Source organism: Oreochromis niloticus, linkage group LG10 (assembly GCF_001858045.2).
Source record: "Oreochromis niloticus isolate F11D_XX linkage group LG10, O_niloticus_UMD_NMBU, whole genome shotgun sequence".
Taxonomy (NCBI): domain Eukaryota; kingdom Metazoa; phylum Chordata; class Actinopteri; order Cichliformes; family Cichlidae; genus Oreochromis; species Oreochromis niloticus.
The window spans coordinates 16,514,838-16,536,433 of NC_031975.2; the positions used below are offsets into that span (position 1 = coordinate 16,514,838).

At 39.8% G+C, this 21,596-nt stretch overlaps 2 protein-coding genes across 2 annotated transcripts; both read left to right on the forward strand.

The window, feature by feature from the left end:
- Positions 1-7,245: 7,245 nt before the first annotated feature.
- LOC106096808 (olfactory receptor 1500-like) lies at positions 7,246-8,217 on the forward strand. The gene has a single exon (XM_019363557.1). It carries the CDS (start codon positions 7,246-7,248, stop codon positions 8,215-8,217), a length of 972 nt encoding a protein of 323 aa, XP_019219102.1.
- A 4,554-nt stretch (positions 8,218-12,771) lies between these two features.
- Positions 12,772-13,743, forward strand: LOC109203819 (olfactory receptor 1500-like). The gene has a single exon (XM_019363555.1). The coding sequence runs from the start codon at positions 12,772-12,774 to the stop codon at positions 13,741-13,743; it is 972 nt and encodes a 323-aa protein (XP_019219100.1).
- The last annotated feature ends 7,853 nt before the right edge of the window (positions 13,744-21,596 follow it).

Below are 21,596 nucleotides of genomic sequence, written 5' to 3' on the forward strand. Positions count from 1 at the left end.
GACAATCAGAATACAGTTACTTTGTTGAAATAAATGGAATACACAATGGTCATTTCCTGTTTCATATGTTAGGCTATCCCCTCTCTATACCTTTTCCAATTTGGTGATCAAATGCAGTCGGGCGCCGGTTTAGCTCAGTTGGATGAGCTAGCAGTGCCAGCCATGCATGGGCAGGAATGCATTTCGTACTTGGAAATTCCGACACCACTTCATAAGAAGAATGTGATCAATCAGTACTCAATAATTTATTTATATATCACATTTAAAAGACCAGAGGTACTCCAAAGTGCTTCTCAATAGTAAAATATGAAATAAAATTAATTACATATGGGTACAGATACATAGAGTACAAATACATTTCCAGACAAAAAAAAGCACTGAACAAAACAAAGGGATGGGCGAAATTCAAGTATCTTTGACTTACTATTGCTGTGTGCTTTGCTTTTTAAAAAAAATTACTATTAATGAAGGCTACTCGCCATCGAGCTAACATTGTTAGCTGGCGTTAGCTGAGGTTAGTTCAAAGACTGCAGACTGTTACGCCGTTTCTCAACACTCAGGTACGCAAGTCCGTACTCGCGTTCTTGCTAGTCTGGTTCACATGGGAGTCCAGACTTCCCGAGAATGCAGTGCAATCGTTCTGCAATTGAAACGGCAGTGTACGTGATGACATCATGGCTTTGGAGTTTTTACTGCCATCCCCTCTTAATTTAACTTTGGTTAATATTTGCAATGGAAATTACACATGACATAAAAAAATACACATGATGTAGTAGATTTCTTTAAGAAAAAAAAAACTCCATAATTAAAAAAAATATCTTCAGCACTTTGGCAAAATTCGCTTTTACGTATCATCTGTTTCATAATGTATAATAAGCTTCATACAGTTAAGCACAATCACTAAATGACAGGAAAACAAGCTTAATCTCCCTTAATAAAAATAGTACACATGCATGCCTAAATAAAAACAAACAGGTGAGATGTTAGAACGCTTCTATTTTTATTTTCGTAAACACTCAAAGCTTACAATAGACAGCTGGGGTTTGGAAGAGAATTGAACAATGTGATCATTTTTGGAGCGGGCTTTGGGATCTCCACGTATTAACATGCTGTTTTTAGACTTGATGGATAGCATTAACAACCTACTAGCTGCAAATAATCATGTGACGTTCCACATGATTATTAATAGACAAAAAGAAAACATATTACTGATAGAGAAGCAGTTTTCTATACAAGATCACTGCAAAAGGTGCAGCCTTACCTAATGTCCACCCTACTGTTACTCATTTTATATTAAGATTTAAAAATCTAGTTGGTATTGGTATGGCGAGTAGCCTTCAGTAATAGTAATAAATCACACAGCAAAAGTACAGTTTTTTTTTAGTGTGATTTTATTGATTAGCATTCAAATATCTCAGTGAATACAGAATAAAGATTACCACAGAGCAAGAAAGCACGAGACAAGGCTAATCAAAAGGTATTGGCTGAAGCATATGCTTATTACGCCAACCCTTTTAACAAAAGATCTTTTAGCATGCAGCTCCTGTACACAGGGCTCGAAGCAAAGAATAAAACAATGCAAAGCAAAACAACAACAAACAAACAAACAAAACAAAAACAAAAAACCAAAAAAAACTTTCCACCTTAGATAAGTAACTACATCAAAGCAAAACAACCAAGAGTTTCAGTATTATTATTATTGCTCTTTTCATTCTTGATTTATATATTTTTCTAATACTCTATTTTTAAACATGTTTTTAAACAAGGAAAATGAACAACACCTTTTTAAATCACTTTCATAACTATTCCACAAGTTAACTCCTCTAACAGAAACACATCTCTACTTTATGTTTGTCCTTATCTTGTTTTTTTTTAAAGAAATCTGTTCCCATTAAGTCATATTGACTCTCTCTGACTTTAAACAGCTTCTGAGTACTGCGGCAAAGCAAGTTATTTTGTGCTTTATACATTTTCTGTGCCATTTTTATCATAAAATTTCAGGGTATTTAGATTAATAAACAAAATGTTAGTTGGTCCTATATAGTTTGATTGATTTATAATTCTTATAGCTCTTTTTTGTAACTTGAAAATAGGAAGAGTATTTGTTTTATATACATTACCCCATATCTCTAGACAATAAGTCATATATGGAAGCAACAGAGTACAATAAAGTGTGTATAACGATTTCTTGTTCAGGACATGCTTTGTTTTGTAGAGAATAGCAATGGTTTTTGACATTTTTGTTTTCACATGGTTTATATGAGACTTCCAGCTCAGCTTATCATCAATTATCACTCCAAGAAATTTATTTTCGTACACTCTTTCAATTTCAATTCCATTAACCTTGATTTTAGAAACATTTTTCATTTGTCTAGTGCCAAAAATAATAAATTTTGTTTTGTTTATATTTAACAATAACTTATTTATATCAAACCAGTTTTTTAATATATTTAACTCCTTTTCCACTGTAGTCAGAAGCTGTTCTAGGTTTTTACCTGAGCAATATAGAGTGGTATCATCAGCAAACAATACACATTTTAACAATTTGGAAACACTACATTTGTCATTTATATTGTAGCGTCCCTCCGACAGAAGACACAGACGATCGGCGTTCCTGTTACTGGTGTTTATTCAGAATAGTAACACGGGCTACTGTGGGCCGTAGCCAATGCCAAAACAACAGGAAAAAAAGTGCGCTCTCCAGCAACAAAAACAATCCCCCTCTCTCCTCCTTTATTCTGCCACACACACACCATTCTCTAACCCCCGCCCCCCGAACACTCTCAGCCAACCACACACATGCTCTCGTCCAGACTCTCTTTCACTGGTAGCTGATCTGATTGACAGGCCAACCGGCCTCTAGACTACTGCACATTCAAGGACACTCAGTAAATCACCATGCTGCGGGTGTGGTCCAACTATGCCATAAGTAACTGGCAATTCTGAACACAAAACACTGATAACCAAAAGTCAACTAACTTGTAACCCAGTCCGTTACAATATATAATATGAATAATTTAGGGCCCAGCACAGAGCCCTGAGGAACACCACAAGTTACCTTCAACTGCTTAGATTTTACATTATTGATTTCGACATATTGATATCTGTCATCCAGGTAACTTTTCATCCACTTGTATGCTATCCCCCTTATACCATATCTCTCTAGTTTATTCATTAATATAGAATGATCAATTGTATCAAACACCTTTTTTAAGTCTATAAAAACACCAACAGTATATTCCTTAATATCTATTGCATTAGATATCCCTTCTACAAGTTCCATCACTGCCATCGAAGTGGACCTTTTCGCTCTAAAGCCATATTGGTTATCACTTAGGAGATTATGCTTCTCAATATATTTATCAAGTCTATTAACAAATAACTTTTCTAACATTTTTGAGAACTGTGGGAGTAGTGATATTGGTCTGTAATTGGTAAATTGACATCTCTCTCCATTTTTATGGATTGGAATAACTTTTGCTACTTTAATTTTTGAGGGAAACACACCAGTTCGAAAGGACAGATTACAAATGTATGCGAAAGGTTGCACTGTATATTCTATAATACTTTTAACTAACATCATGTCAATACCAAAACAGTCAGTGGACTTTTTATTTTTAAATGTTTTCACAATGTTAATTATTTCTCCATGAGTTACAGCACCAATAAACATGGAGGACACATTCTAATATAGTAGTATGTTTATTTAGGTCGTTATTATTTCTTGACTCTGGAATTTCCTTTGCTAAATTAAAGCCAACATTTACAAAGAAATCATTAAATTCATTTACAATGTCTTTAGTTTTATCAAGCACAATATCTTTATCTTTTTTAAAATACTGTGGATAATTCTTATTTTTTGAGCCCTTTTTGATTATACTATTAAATAACCTCCATGTTTCTTGTGTGCTACTTCCACTTTGCTCCAATAATGTGTGGTAATATTCTTTCTTACTTGTTCTTATAATATTTACTAATCTATTTTTATATAACTTGTACTTTATTTCAGCATCTTTTGTCCTCTGTTTTATGAATCTCTTATATACATTATTTTTGCATCTTCTATCCCTTTTGTGATCCATGGCTTATTTGATCTGTGATGCTTTCTAGCGATTTTCATTAAAGGACAATGTTTTTCATATAGTGAAATTACAGTTGATAGGAATGCATCATATGCACTATTTGAATCTTCATTTGCAAAAACCTCATTCCAATTGTGTTCCTTTAAGTCCACCTGGAGGGCAGCAATGGCTCTTGTTGTTCTATGTCGTATCATGTCAAATATTTGATTCTTTTGTTTAGTTTTGATCCCAAAATAATTTTGAAAAATTGCAAAAACAGGAAGATGATCGCTTATATCAGTTATAAGAAGTCCACCTACTATTTCATAGTCAATTTTATTTGTGAATATATTATCTATCAATGTAGCTGTATCAATTGTTATTCTACTTGGTTTTATAATTACAGGGAAAAGGCAGTTACTATACATTGTATTGATGAAATCTGTTGTTTGTCCATTTGGGTTTAGCAAATCTATATTACAATCACCACAAATTATTTGCACTTTTTTATCATTTAGGTTGCTAAACATAGCAGCAAGTTTTTCATTGAATATGTCAAGGCATGATTCTGGTGTCCTATAGATGCAACTTATAATTATATTGCTAGCTTTTTCAACATGGATTTTAATAGTAACACATTCCAATACGTTATCTATGGTGCTTGACATACATTCAATCAGACTACATTTCAAAACTTTATCTACATATAAAGCAACACCGCCTCCTTGTTTATTCACCCTGTTCATTGTAAATAATTCGTATCCTTCCATTTCCATTTCACTAGCTTTCTCATTATCGAGCCATGTTTCTGATATTGCAATTATATTAAACTTTTTTAACCTACTTAAACATTCTGTAATTTTTGAAATTTTTTTATACAGGCTTCTACTATTGAAATGTATGAACGACAATGCATTTGCCATTTTAATATTCATATTGAATTGGTCATCTGTATAGTACTCACAAGTATTATTGTTGTTATTGTAGAAGTGGTTATCTGGGTCAATATTACTTTCAGGGTCATGCATGTTATGCTCTGCATAGTTAAACGTTTTGAAGTTCGTTTTCTCAGCGTGTGTGGCAAAATAACCACCTTGACAGTCCTTTTCATAATCAAAGTCTTCGTCTTCAATATCTCTGAATGGAAACCTATAATCTGTGTCCAAACTTGTCATGTATGTGTTTTTTGTTGTTTTTTCCATTGTTTTTTTGAGCCATAAGGCCAGAAACACTTTCCATACCCACTGTTCATTATCCAATCATCACTTTTCCAATAGATTCCATAGTAGATTCCTGATTATTTATATTGCTCTAAGTCTTTGAGTTCTCTTATCATCACAACTTTATCTTCTTCGGGAGTGCCATTTAGTCTTATCATTACTTTGCAGTTCCTCGTCCAGGCCGCTTGTATCTTATTTTGTTTTTTCAGGCTGCGTGCCTGTCTTGCAATTTCAGCAGTCTTTTTCGTTAAATGTTCATTTAAATACACACCGGTGCCTTTTAGCTTCTTTCCCTGTTTCAGTAACTCAATCTTTGTTTTGCGACTCACAAACCGAAGAAAAATTGATGGCTTTGTTTTACTGTCTTTTCTGGGGAGCGTGTGGCATGCGGCGATATGATGGCTCTGAATACTTACATTCTTCGTTTGAAGGAATTTTATCACTTGCTGTTCAAGCGTTTGCAGCTCCTCTACCGGGGCATCTTCACCGTCTTTACCTCCGCCAGCTGTTACTCTGACATAGGTTCGGTGTTGCATCTCCAGTCCACTTATCACTAAGTCATCCATTCTTGTGTATTGTTCAAGGTCCTCAATTCGCCGTTCCAAGTTGTCTATTTTCTTGTCCTTCTCCTTTATCAAGTTTTTTAGTTGTTTTATCTCATCCATTAGGTTATGTAGCATACCCTGTTGTTTAGCCACTTTGCTCAGTTCATATAATTAAGCGATTTCCTAATCTCCTCCAACTCCTCTTCAACCCCTGGGTTTGCTTTTTTAGGCGGCATTTTGAAAATATTGAGATTGGTGTTACCTTGTGATGGCCCATTGAAGTCAGTGTCGGTTTACTTGTTGGTGCCTTTCTGGAGGAGCCTGGGCCTAGAGGCTGATTGAAGATCCTGGGCCTAGTGGCTGCTGTAAGATCCTGGGCCTAGTGGCTGCTGGAGGAGCCTGGGCCTAGTGGCTGCTGGAGGATCCTGGGCCTAGTGGCTGGTTGTGATGGCCCGTTGAAGTCAGTGTCAGTTTAATTGTTGGTGCCTTTCTGGAGGAGCCTGGGCCTAGAGGCTGATTGAAAATCCTGGGCCTAGTGGCTGCTGTTGGATCCTGAAGGCAGTGTTGGGAAGTGACCTTCCCAACACTGCCTTCTACCTGTCCCTCGCTTTAATTTTAAAACAAGTGGTGATTGTGCTTTTGATGTTGTAGTGCTCAAACTGTGGAACAGCCTTTCTCGGTCAATCAGGTCGACTGACTCTGTTATTTATTTTAAGCGACTGCTGAAAACTCATTTTTATAGGTTAGTGTTGTTTCCTTAATTTGTTCCCCTTCATATTTGGCTATAGATTGAAACCATGTATGAATGAATGTCTGTCAGTATGGCTGATTATACGCCTGTTTATGGGTCTCTATGTTTTAACATGTAGATTTAACTTCTATGTGTGGCTTTTATTTGAACTGTGAAGCACTTTGTAACTTGATGTTTTGAAAGGGTGATATAATTAAGTTATTGTTATTAACAATAATAATATTATTTGTAGCCACAATCATTTCTGAAATCTGAAATGAATGGGAATTATGAGATTGACCTGTAGCTGTCAAGAAGACAAGGGAAAAGCCTAATTTATTTATTTATTTTTTTAAGTGGGTGGATAACATTTGTGAACCCAGGTAGTCCATTACAGCCACTGTGACCTGCTGTATGGCTGCAACGTAAAATAAAGCACCTGGAGCTTGGACGCTATAATCTGACTCCCATATTCTTTTGAATGGTGTTTGGCTGGCTGCTGAACTGTGTACCTATGCACACATGCACACACATGAGGAGAGCAGTACACAAGAGAACAGAGCACTGCTATAAGTATCAGAGCACAAAGTTGCTCTGCTTATATTTGTAGCTAGCCTTCACAAAATAGAGGCTGCCTACACAAAGGATAGAGCACAGAGAATGATAGAAGATTAACAGAAGCTCTTTACATGGAATTTATTAACTCAGCTGCTGAGAACAACATCACCTTTGTGCGACCTGCATATTTTATAATAAGTGGTTTTATTGGCATACCAAATATTAGATATTATTTTGTCTTTCTGTGTTTTATTTACATTCTTGCAGTGGTGGGAAACACATTAGTGATCACTGTATTAACATTGGATCATACTTTGAGAAGTCCTAAATATATTGCTGTTTTTAACCTTGCATTTACAGACCTGTCAAGTAGCTCTGCTTTGATGCCAAAGGTTCTTGACATTTCTCTGTTAAACCATTATTATATTTCCTACAATGACTGCATGACTTTTATGTTTTTCAGCTTTACTTTATATGCGATGCAGGCTTTTAATCTAGTTGTATTGTCCTTTGACAGAGTCATGGCTATCATGTACCCGCTGCACTATCAAATGAGAGTGAGCCACAAGCTCATTTTATCTTTGATCGCTTTTTTCTGGCTTTTTGCCATAACTCTTATACTCATTATAGTTGGCCTTCTCACAAGACTTTCTTTTTGTAAGTCTGTCGTTATTCAAAGCTATTTCTGTGATCATGGTCCTATGTATCGTCTTGGCTGCAATGATGTTACCCCCAATCGTACAATCGCTGTTATGGCACCAATTCTAATTCTTGGGTTTCCACTGGCATTTATCGTGGGAAGTTATTGCTGTATTGGTTATTCTTTGTCAAAAATTTCTACAAATAGAGAAAGAATGAAAGCTTTTAAAACCTGCACAGGTCACCTTTCATTAGTGGCAATTTATTTCCTTCCTATTACATTTGTGTATATCTTTGGGAACGTAATACATCCAAATGCTAGAATCATAAGCCTTTCGATTACCACTGTATTGCCTCCCATGTTAAACCCGATTATCTATGTTCTTCAGACACAGGAGATCAAAGAGTCATTAAAGAGATTGCTGAAAACTCGAGTTACATCTAAAATTGTCACAAAATATTAAAAAAGAATTTAGACTTGAATTTCTGCAGTGTCCTCTGCTATCTGATGTAAAAGGTTTTTTAAAGCTGAAAAGTATTTTCAGAATACTGCATCTTAAGACACAGACATTAGTCTTAATAAAAGACTAATGGACCAGTCTTCATATCAGTCTTCACTGGTAAAAATACTATGTATTTGTCACTGTAAATCAAAATTATTTAAAAAAAAAAAAGTTTAAAATATGAATCCGAAAATCAGTAAATTCAGATTTTTCTGTGATCAAAGAAATTGTCCTCACTTGTATTTTGTTGGAGTAACCCTTTAACATGTAGATGTTACATCAACTTTAATCAGTGTCACAGTGGCAGCATCACTGTTAATAAAATTATAAAATCTAAATTATTTTATGTTCTTAGGAAATTAAGGGGCGCACTAATATTGTATGTGTAGGTGTGCATTTCAAAGAAGAACCTAAATCCACAAACAAGTGGGCAAGTTTGTGATTTAAAGACTAACACACATTATAGAGGTCTATATTGGACTATATTGAAATTATGCTATTAACTTTATTGGAACTCAGAATACTGCAAGTAAGTATAAATAAAAGCGAAAATACGGCTATAAATTAATTATAAATTATAATATAATTTTTTGTTCATACTGATATAGGTTTTGTATGACCATATTAAACTGAAACTGAAAATGCTGCCTGGTATATTTTCTTAAGTCACATAATGCAGTGCAAGCTATTCTTCAGATATCCAGACACTCTCTTCATATATTTTTCTACAACACATGGCCAAAAAAACAAAACAACAAAAGTTGTGAACTTTGTGTGTGAAGTTTTTTTGTTATGACTTTTATGGACACATAGTATTTCTACTATTAAAAATGATAAAATATGTTATTCCGTATGACAGATTTTAAACATCATTTTCATCACATAAAATTTTAAAAATGCATATATTTGAAAAAATAATTTCTTATTTCTTTCGTTTCATTACCATGCCTACCTTCATAAACTGCACAAGTTTACATGCATCTGCTAATAATATTAAGTAACAGATTCATAAAATACTAGAGTCTCAATTCAATTCAATTGTATTTGTACAGCACCAAATCACAAAAACAGTTGCCTCAAGGTGCTTTATATTGTAAAGTAGACCTACAATAATACATGCAGAGAAAAACCCAACAATTGTATGACTTTTTTTGAGTAACTACCACAACACTGTTATTGAGATGGTGAAACATTTAAGTGTAATCCCTGAATTATGCTTTTGCAGTGAACCAAAGTAGAGCCTATGCAGGTACCATTGGCAGCATTTATGACAACATGTATGTTAAGGGATTTTAGGATTTTAGCATTTTTATTATGTTATGCTTAAAAGTACATTTCATTATCTAGATGTGTTTGCTCTTTCAGTATTCAGCTTAAATAGAGAAGTTATGCTCTGTTCAACAGGAAGCCTGCATGCAGCACAGTTCTATTTTATCTCTTCCTGTACACCCTGTACATGCTACACGAATATGCTTGAGGTATAAATAAAGCCTGACAACTGTTCCAGGGTGCGAGTCTCCGTGAGTCTCACCCGTGTACACGCTAACCTGTCTGAGTGTCTTTATTCTGACCTGAGTTGCAATACAGGAAAACTCCTGACAATGTAACTGCATGTGGAGGGAGGCTCATTTCAGGTTATGCCATTAGGTTACAGAAGGGTTTGTGGTTATGACATACGTATCATAGTCATAACACTGATTTTGACTAATCAGGATGAATCACTTGTACAGAGGAAAAGTAACAGGGACGTCTGGAAACACATTTAACACATCTAACAGGAGCTCTGCATGTATGGAGAGAGTAGATAGTAATGATTAACCATTTGTTTTTCTAACTAGTGTTTCTAGAGAAATTATTATAAGTAAGTAAAGTAAGTAAAATTTTATTTTTATAGCACCTTTCTAGATAAAAAGATCACAAAGTGCTTCACACAGGGATGGCAAAGTATAAAACAAAAACAGACAGAGGTTAACAAAATGCAATTCTAAAAAGATGTGTTTTTAGTTGTTTTTTAAAAGAGACTACTGAGTCCACCGATCTTAAGCTCAGTGGGAGAGAGTTCCACAGTCCGGGGGCCACAGGGGGAAAAGCTCTGTCTCCTTTAGTTCTCAGCCTTGTATGCTGAATAACAAGGAGGCCCTGATCACATGACCTCAGAGACCTGCTGGGGACATAGGGCTGTAAAAGTTCAATGATGTCGGCTGGTGCTTGTCCACGAAGAGCTCTAAAGGCCAGAACCAGAATCTTAAAATGGACTCTGAATTTGATGGGGAGCCAATGCAGCTGTATTAGCATCGGTGTCACATGAGAGTACTTAGATGTTTTGGTCAGAAGCCTTGCTGCAGCATTTTGGACAATCTGCAGACGCTCCAGGGAGCCCTTGCTTAGACGTGTAAATAGGGAATTACAGTAGTCCAATCGTGATGAAATGAATGCATAGACAACAATCTCCAGTTCAGTGCGAGTTACAATAGGGCTCAATTTAGAAATGTTTCTTAAATGATAAAAGCAGGACCGAACCAGAGATTTGATGTGAACATCCAAATTGAGAGCCGGTTCAAAAATTACCCCTAGGTTCATGATAGACGATTTCACAAATGTGGAAAGAGGACCAACAGCTTCATAATTAGGTACATGTCTGTCAGGAGCGCATACAAGGACTTCAGTCTTTCCTTCATTAAGTTGGAGGAAGTTGCCGGCCATCCAACCTTGAATGGATTCTAAGCACTCATTTAGAATCTGCAGCTTAGAAACAACTTGGGACTTAAAAGAAATGTATAATGTATAATTGCATATCATCTGTGTAGCAGTGGTAGTAAATGTCCTCAAAATGGCTCAAAATAAGCTGGAGAAGAAGTAGATATATTAAAAACAAAGAACCTTGTGGCACACCATAGCTGAGGGAAGTAGAAGATGACCTGTATTGAGAGACTGCCACGGAAAAATACCGTTCAGACAGATACGAGGAGAACCACTCTACAGATCCAGATACACCGACCCGTTATTTCAGCCTTTCAAGCAGAATGTGATGGTCAGTGGTGTCAAAGGCCGACGTGAGGTCCAACTTCAGGAGAACAGAACATTTCCCTGCATCGCTTTGCATGAGAATGTCACTGGAAACTCTAAGAAGGGCTGTTTTGGTAGAATGAGCTCTACGAAAGCCAAACTGGAATTTGTCCAGGATATTATGTTTGTCTAAAACTGCTATAAGCTGCTTAGCCACAAACTTTTCTAAAATCATGGCAATTAACGGCATTTCTGAGATTGGCCTGTAACTGCTAGTAAAAGAAGGGTCTAACTTGGGTTTTTTTTTAAAGGGGGTGTATGGCAGCATTTTTAAAATAAGCAGGGAGAAAAAATAAATGAGCAGTTTATGTGGGTGTGTGTGTATGTGTGTCCCAGATTGAGCTCTTCACACAGGCTAAAACTTAAAAAAAAAAGAAGAAAAAAAACAGATAGACAAACATTCACACTCACACCAATGGACAATTTGTAATCACCAATTAACCTAACCCCACTAACTGCATGTGTATGGACTGTAGGTGGAAGCTATGCAAACTCAGGTAGAACGTCTCAGCCAGTCAAGCAAAATATGATGGTCAACAGAATGAAAGGCAGAGGTCAGGTCCATCGTCAGGAAAACACAATATTCACCTATATTACATTACATCAAAATCTTGTTGGACACTCTAAGACTAGCTGGGTCGGTAAAATGAGTAATATGAATTTATATTAATCAATGTATGTTGTCATCTGCACGGCTCATGTGTTACTATTTGGATGTATTCTAATTTCCTCCATCTCAATTCAAGTAAAACTGAGGTTCTAGTGCTCGGCCCAAACATTCAAAGTTAGCCAGTACACCAGCCCCCTCGCTGATAACATCAAATCATCTGGTTAAAAACCTTGGTATCCTTTTTGATACCAAGATCAACACTTGAATTTTGAAACTCATATCTCAAAGGTTACCCAGTCTTGTTTCCTTCATCTGAGAAATATTGCGAACAACAACCATTTACTGTGAGTCTATCATCTTGAACTTTTAGTAGACATTTTAATTTTCTCCTGTGTTGATCATTACAATTCACTTTTCATGTACCTCTCTCTGTTCTTTCATAGTTCATCTCCAATTAGTTCAGAACGCAGCAGCAAGGCTGCTAACGAAAACTAGCCAGCAGTCACATATTAAGCCTATCCTTGCTTCCCTTCACTGGCTTTCACTGAAATTCAGAATCCACTTTAAATTATGTTATTTACATATAAAGCTATACATGGGCAGGCCCCTGCACACCTTATCAATGCAGCCGGTCTTTCGGATCTAACCAGGGCCTTCTAGCCATGTATGCATGTATGTAGGAATGAGGAGAGCAGTACACAAGAGAACAGAGCACTGCTATAAGTATCAGAGCACAAAGTTGCTCTGCTTATATTTGTAGCTAGCCTTCACAAACTAGAGGCAGCCTACACAAAGGATAGAGTACAGAGAATGATAGAAGATTAACAGAAGCTCTTTACATGGAATTTATTAAGTCAGCTGCTGAGAACAACATCACCTTTGTGCGACCTGCATATTTTATAATAAGTGGTTTTATTGGCATACCTAATATTAGATATTATTTTGTCTTTCTGTGTTTTATTTACATTCTTGCAGTGATGGGAAACACATTAGTGATGATTGTATTAACATTGGATCATATGTTAAGAAGCCCTAAATATATTGCTGTTTTTAACCTTGCATTTACAGACCTGTTAAGTAGCTGTGCTTTGGTGCCAAAGGTTGTTGACATTTTTCTGTTTAACCATTATTATATTTCCTACAATCACTGCATGGCTTTCATGTTTTTCTGTTTTCTGCTAGTTTCAATGCAGGCTTTTAATCTGGTTGTATTGTCATTTGACAGAGTCATGGCTATCATGTACCCGCTGCACTATCAAATGAGAGTGAGCCACAAGCTCATTTTATCTTTGATCGCTTTTTTCTGGCTTTTTGCCATAACTCTTATGCTCATTACAGTTGGCCTTCTCACAAGACTTTCTTTTTGTAAGTCTGTAATTATTCAGAGCTATTATTGTGATCATGGTCCTATGTATCGTCTTGGCTGCAATGATGTTACCCCCAATCGTGCAATCGCTGGTTTGGCACCTGTTATAATTCTTGGGTTTCCACTGGCATTTATCGTGGGAAGTTATTGCTGTGTTGGCTATTCTTTGTCAAAAGTTTCTACATTTAGGGAAAGAGTTAAAGCTTTCAAAACCTGCACAGGTCACCTTTCATTAGTGGCAATTTATTTCCTTCCTATTACATTTGTGTATATCTTTGGGAGTGTAATACATCCAAATGCTAGAATCATAAGCCTTTCTATTACCACTGTATTGCCTCCCATGTTAAACCCAATTATCTATGTTCTTCAGACACAGGAGATCAAAGAGTCATTAAAGAAGTTGCTGAAAACTCGAGTTACATCCAAAATTGCCACAAAATATTAAAAAAGGATTTAGACTTGAACGTCTGCAGTGCCCTCTGCCATCTGATGTAAAAGATTTAGTCTTTCTGTGACCAAAGAGATTCTGCTCCTTTCTATTTTTCAGGAGTAAGATGTAGACATAATTTTAACTTTAGTCAGTTTTAGTAGCAGCAATCTTCTTTTTTCTTTGAATTTGTTGTTTCAGTATCTGCGTGTGCCACTGTTATGGTACTATTATAGAATCTAAATGACCATAGAATTGAAATCACAACTTAATATAAATGAAAAAGAATATTCAACAATAAAGATATCAGTGAAGTAATACCAGAGTAATTTCTCTTGCATGACCATAGTAAAATGAAATTGTGAAAGCTGCTTTCCATTATAATCATTTATTTTTTTAAAGTCGCACAATACCACATGCCACATATTAAACAAATAGGCTTTCAATCACTCTCCTCATATGTACTTCGAGGGCACATAGGCTCCACCAAGAAGCAAGTGGGCAAATCTGCCAGGAGGAGAACACGACCACTCCCTGCAACTGTTCTTGCAGGCTGGCTGTAACAACAGTTGGGGATTGGTTTGTTTATTCTGACTTCATGGACAGAGTATTTTTTGTGTTTTAAAAAAAACAAAGACCAAAATCTGTATGAGGGGTTTTAAGAATTTTTATTTTATATATAAAATGACTAAATAAATCATTTGAGTATATGCTTTTGTAGCCGGTCTGGCCTGAAACTCTGATTGCCGTGTTCTCTGCGTTGTGTTGTGCGAATGATGAGAGGAGTCATCTCTCGCTTTCCCAGCTGGGGTGGGTTTATTTTCCCAAAACTGTTAAAAAAAAAAAAAAAAAACTCATTACAGCAACTTCATGTGCACTAGGCTTCTGCATGCATAGCTCTCCTCAGCGGGGCCTCTAGGTGACGGAGGTGCAACATCACAACAAATCTCATTAACAAATCAAACTGCTAAAATACTCAAATATACCTAAAGCATATATAACAAATTAAAATACAATGCATCGTGACCATATGGGTCTTCTGTAGGGCTGCACAATTAATCGTTAGAAAATCGCGATCTCAATTCATACTTATGTGCGATCTCATTTCCAAATGACAACGATTTAAAAAAAAAAGAAAAAAAGATGACGATTATACCGCATTATGATCCGGGACATAATCTGCATGAAAACAAGCGCTCACTCTTCCTGCTCAACAAATGACAAGGGCGGAGCCGCAGGGTAAAAACAACGGAGAGCACGTGAGAGATGACGAAGCTGTAAAGGCCAAGAAAGTGACAGGAGAAAATCCGTCCCGGTCAACCACCCAAACATCAATAACGGGAACCTTATACACCGCTTCCCCATACCCGTCGAACTCCCGCAGGCACAAAGAAATTACGGAGGCTATCACTTATCACCTGGCTAAAGATATGGCTCCCATCAACACTGTGCAAAACGAGGGATTTAGGAAAATGATCAACACCCTAGACAAACGCTACACAGTGCCGTCCCGCAACTATTTTTCAAATGTTGCACTACCTGCTCTATACACGCAGTGTCGAGCAACGGTGGAGACGGAATTACAAGCAGTACAACATTTTGCGGCAACGACAAAATGTGAGACATTTATTGTTTTTATGTTCATTTATTGTTTTTATGTTCAGTCTCAACTGTTACGAAGTTGATGTGCAGTTAATAAGTGCAATAAATATTTATACTGGAAAAGAAAATCGTGAGAGAATCGTGATCTCAATTCTAAGCAAAAAAATCGTGATTCTCATTTTTTGCAAAATCGTGCAGCCCTAGTCTTCTGCATGCACACCTTTGAGATAGCGGACCACATGAGACACCATCTGCTCCTACGCCCTAACCTGAATTTGGCTAATTAGCATGTTACAATAAAGTGCTGTACTCGACAGAGAAACAACAATTCACACTAAAACATCCAACAAAACTGTGAGACAAAATGCATAAAGGGAACGAGCAGTGTTTGAATCGCTTTTGTTATCTTTAACTGTGTTTAATTGCTCTGTAACCGGGAACACTAGCGTATGCTCACCTCTCCTCAGCGGGGCCTCTAGCCGACTGAGGATAATAGTGCGCAAACACAGGAAGTGACTTTGTGAGAAGTCAAAGGTCACACAAACAAAATAAAAACTCCCAAAATACAAATACAGAAAATGAGTATGTATAAATAAACACATATAAATAACCAATACTGACAAAGCAAAATAACAATAGAGGATTGATCTTTGGTGAAATATAAATTATTTTTTAATACACCCGTTACATTTTGTTTTTTATTCATTAAAATAGTGCCTTATCAGCTTAGAGTGACCTGCTTACAGGTAAGACCTAAAGTGTCTGGATGTGGGTGGAAAATTTTCCCCTCTGCCTGTGGCAGCATGTCCCTGCTCAGCGGGAGTTTCCATGGCTGCCTGCACAGAAGCTGTGTCAGCCAAAACACTATTGGCCAGAGCAGAGCTATCAAACTCAGGGTGTGATGATTCTCCCTCACTCTGGAATAAGTGGGAGATATCAGAGGGGGGGGGAGTGTATAGGAGGACGGGCCAGATAGCTCAACTTGACAAACCTCTCAGGCAGACCATGTGTGTGCGAGTGGTCGATGATCGCCCTTGCAACACACTTCAGAACATAGCAAGTGAATGGGGAACATTCAGCTTCTCCACCTGTGGGAAAGGAAGGGCTGTCAGGCCGCCTATTTCCTGGCCTGCTGACTGACGAGCTGACAGCCTGCACTCGTCTCTCGCCTGAGTGGAGATGGAAGGGCTGGCTGGGGCTTCATTTGTTTTGGGATCTTGAACTGAGTGGGAGGCTGGGTTACCACTTGCGCGAACGTTCGTCACAGGGCCAGAGATGTTGTTGGCTCAATTTTCCGGGGATGGCCTCATCATCCCTCTTCCTCACCTCACATTTCTGCTGCATGGAAGCCAGAGGAGTCCCAAAAATGTTGTCAGGCATGATCAACATGTCCAAGATGTCCTCCTCCTTCCTCTCTGAGAGGTTTGTCAGGTTGAGCAATCTGGCTCTGCTCCTTTCAGTCATGGTGGACTGAAAGCAGTCTTATTTTGATGGGATTCTGGAGGTCCTGGAGGAGGCCATAGCTAGCCGCAAATGGAGGTGGGCTGTGACTAACTGTTCCATAGGGGGGCATGCAGAGTAAGGCGTGTTTGCCCATGCCCTCAAAATTAAGTGAAGATTCTGTATAGGGCTTCTGCTGCTGAACGGGCAGTCCTTCCAAGAGACAGTTGCCTCTTCCGGTAGCTCCAGGAAGACAGAGAGTAACTGCTTTGCTGCCCTTATGGCCTGGGCAATTTCTTCCCCTCTTAACATGATCTGGTGGTCTCAGTTAATATATTTGTCCTAGCGTTTCCGACTGCAAAACGTATTAAATTCCGTTCTTTGTATTCTTTAACAGCCAAGAAAGACACGGCTCAAAGTGGTCTAACTTAAAAAAATTATCTTTAATTTTACATTTTCCGGAAAATGGAGACTTAGCACAGAAACGCCAGCTCAAGTCTGAAGCAGCAGCAGGCAGTCACACACACACACTCCGTTTACCCAGTTCCTCTTTTCTTTGTGTCTTACTTCCTGTGCAGCTTGCAATAACTTCCCCTTTCTGAGGTCTGTTGCCAGGGCAACCTGTCACCCCTCGTCTGAACTTAGTTTCACTCTCTATCTGCAGCTCATATTCTGCACAAACATGCAGTTTCCTGTCAGCCTGTGACCTAGTCAAGTCTGGGCCTCTCATAAAACAATCTAATCAGCAAATAAGCATTAAGAATATATATTTATTTCTTAACAGTTTACACACGTTTTGCAGTGGGAAACGGTGGGAGAGGCTGGTCTGCTCTAATTCTCGTCCTGGAGAGTGGTCGTAGCATTAGGCTTGGCAGCCTAAGAGGGAGGTATGAAGACTTCATATTCTTTCTCATCGTAATTAAAATCCAACACATCATTTTGCTTTCTCTGTGTTGTTAGGAATATGTCTGGGATGAATAGACCTATATGTTTCCACTCTCCCTAATTAACCTCGTGTGTTTCATATTTTGTTTCATTTTTCCCTCTGTTCATTGACAGGTCATCTGCTCACCTTGCACCATGTTTCTGGTTGTCATGCTTCATCCTCATGTTAACCATTCCTCGCCGTCAGTCCCCTGACCGTGGTCGGGAGACGCGAGGGGAGATGCTTCCTCCAGGGCCGAAGTTTGTCCTCCTTCGGGGTTAACTCCCTTCACTTTTGTGGAGTAGTGAGGCAGGCAGAAATCAGCCGAGACACCGGAGAGTACTGAAGAGATGAGGCTTTAATAACAGCGCTGCACACTTCAAAGCACAATGCATAGGCTGTAGCCCGTTAGAACGCTGCTCCCGGTCGCCCTCTCTACCCGTGTCACACTCTCTCTCTCTCTTTTCTTTTTCCGCTCCCCGCGTTTCCTTCACGCGCATGCTCACACACACATCACATACACTCCTCACTGCACCCAGCCACACACAAGACGGCAATTCCCGCAACACTACCCCCACTCTGGATGGCAATTAAACAATAATTCCACTCCAGCATTGTAATGCATAAAACTGGTACACAATCCCCTTTACCACTTGGAGCCCACAGGAGATAAAAGTGTTAGCCATTACCGCATATAAGGTGAGGTATAGTATCAACTAGTGCACTTCAGTGGCAAAAACGTTGGCTCAAGCAAGGTGTACATACATGTGCAAAATAAAGAATTCCAAGTGTTGTTAAGTAGGAAAGAAATTACACAATTGTAACTATTACATGGCGACCGGGAATAACTAACTTATCCTAGCATCTAGGAAGGCACAAATACAAATGGATAGGTGCATGTAGATAACCCCGTAGGTCCTTCAGATACTTCACTCCCCCTTTTTTCCAAATGTAAACACTGAAACAATGAAAAATATAGCTCTCTTAAACCATTGTAGCTAACAGCGTAGGAGGCTGAAACGATTTAAACTTGAACTGAATCTTCAGTCCTACTTGGAACTGTCCATGGTAGGTAAACCAAGCTAAGTGATCCACACCCCATACCGGTCTGGTGCTCTGCGCCGACGAGTTGGTCGCTGAAACTGCTGGCCCAGGTGATCTGGCTCACCCACCACACCCCCACCATTCTCATGGTCCACATGGGAAGGGGACGATGGGATCACCACAACTGGAGCGGGATCAGCTGCAACAGAGACAGATGGCTGAGAGGAGCTGGGGCCATTGCCAGTTGCAGTAGAGAACAGACTGTGCAGACCCAGATCACGGTCTGCTGGGTCATCCTCTAAAGCTGGTGGTGGGACCTCCGTAGGTGACCACTGATGAGCTTGATCAAGGACCCAGGTATTGTCCAGGGGCTCGCGGCAGCGATAATGCTTTAGCTGGTCATGGTGGACAACTTTCACTCTAGACCTTGGGTTCTTCTGGATCTGATAAACTAGGTCATCCAATTGCCCCACGACAAAGAATGGTCCTTCATACAATGGGAGGAACTTTTTGACCTTATTCTTGATGTGACATGTTCCTTTGATGAGATACCACACAGGATCTCCAGTCTTGTACTGTGTGTGGCAACAGTTCTTGTCACATTGCCTTTTTGCGCGTGTGACTGACTCACGCAGGGCTTCCCTGGCGATGAGGTGGGCCAGCTCCAGCCGCTCACGCATTTGCTGTACATACTCTGGAGCTCAGGGTTGGTTGTCTGGATCAGGAGGTAGACCTGCGACAAGGTCCACTGGCTCACTCAGTTCTCGGCCAAACATCATGAAGTTTGGGGTGAAACCTGTAGCACTGTGTTTGGTCGCCCTGTAGGCCATAACAGCGTACGGGATCATCAGGTCCCAGTCCCAATGGCAACGCTCTGCTGTGGAGGCCAGGATCTTTTGGAGAGTGGCATTAAAACGTTCAACCTGGCCATCTGACTGGGGTCGGAATGGCGTTGTATGAGTCTTGTCTATGCCAAACAAACTGCACACCCCCTGGAACACATCAGATTCAAAATTGCGTCCCTGGTCACTGTGCAGTGCTTGAGGTATCCCGTAGCGGCACACCCACTCAGATGCAACGACCTCGGCAACGGTTGCAGGCCGTTCATCTGGGATAGGAAAGGCTTCAGTCCACTTTGTAAAGTAGTCTTGTATCACAAGCACATATCGGTTTCTGCGCTCTGTCTCATTCAGTGGTCCCATAATGTCCAGCGCAATGCGCTCCATTGGGGCTCCTACCTGGACAGTTCCCATCGGAGCTTGTGGTGTCTTCTGGGGTCGGGCTCTGGAAGGACCAAGCAAGGACCAAGCAAGGTCTCAACAACTAAGGGCTGTAGTGGTGGCCTCACGTCTGGGTGGATGGAGTTGTAGTAGGGCAGCGGCAGCACGCTCCTCCGGGCCCCACTGTCCAAAACAGCACATACCTCCACTTCATAGAGGCGCATGGGGATACTCATTTCTTGGCTTTGGCACTTAAGGTGGAGCACGGTGGGTTTTGGGCTGTCCCAAGGGCTACCGTTCAATGTTAAGGCCTTGGTGGTTTTGTGAGGGGAAGGGCACTGCTTTTGGACATGGCCCCAACCTTGACAGTTATGGCAGCGAACCCCACCCCTTTTAAAGTTTCTGTGATTTTTCGGTGTTGTCAAGGGTGCATGTGGAACAAAGCGATTCAGTGTGGGGCTAGCTGCAGGTGCATTCTCAGCAACAGTCTCATCTTTGTCCTTTTCTCTGACCACAGCAGCTCGGGGCTGGCGTTCAGCTGAGTTACGGGCTCCTTGCTGCATGGCACTGGTTACATAAGATGCAGCCCTTTTAGTGGTTTCGTGTCGGTGGGCTATTTCGTATGCACAGGCAAGTGTGGCTGGGTGCCTCTCTAGCAACTTCTGTACTATTTCTGCATCACCCAGCCCATTGGTGAAAACTTCAACAGCTATAGAGTCTTGTTCAATCTCTGCTCTATCACCATATGCAGCAGCCACTTTCCCATAAATGTCATCTCTGAAAACATGCAGGGCCTCACCAGGTTTACGCACTCGCTGCCTCAGTTCTACAGCAACAGCAGCTGCATGGTCAGAAGAAGGACCATATGCAGTTTCCAGTTCGTCCACCAGGCGGCGGTAATCCCATTTGGATGAGCGGGGATTTCTGTGGATAATAGCCCCTGCTGCTCCAACTAGGCAGAATTTAAGCTGAGTTGTCATTGTTTTTTCTGACCAATAGTTGGCTTCAGCGCAGCTCTCAAACCTGTGCAGAAATTCCTTCCACGGTGTGGTGCCGTCATATTGGCCCGGACGTAGAGTGGGGACTCTCTCTCTAGGGTCACCGTCCTCTTCACTGTCAGATGGTGGCTGATGGGGCACACAGTGGGTCTTGCCTGGTTTTGAGCGGGGTTTATGCTGTGTAGTGGTTTGCCCATAGCTTATGGCTTCATTAAGGCTACTGGAAGGCATACATTGCATGGGTGTATTTAACATTGCATTAAATTGAGCCGGTGTGCTGTGTACAAAACTGTTCATGTGAGCGGGGGAATATGGGTTTGAGTCTGGATAGTGCATTTTCATTTGGGGAGTAGGAGCTGGATAATAGTTCATGCTGCTGCCTGTGTTTCCCTCACGGCCGTAGCTGCGGCATTCAGCATCGACGAAGGGATTCGTGCGGGAAAACTGCGGCTAGGCAGGACTATCGGGCGGCGCGAATACATCCTCTCCATTAGCGTGTGTTAGTACAACTTTCGGCACACAGGAATGGGTTGATATGTTCACATTTAGTCACAGCTCTGTCTCTGTTAGCTTCCCTAATGCTCGCGGCACCCTCGGAGACACTGGTCAGCGACATGAATGGGTTGGAATAATTGGTCTCAA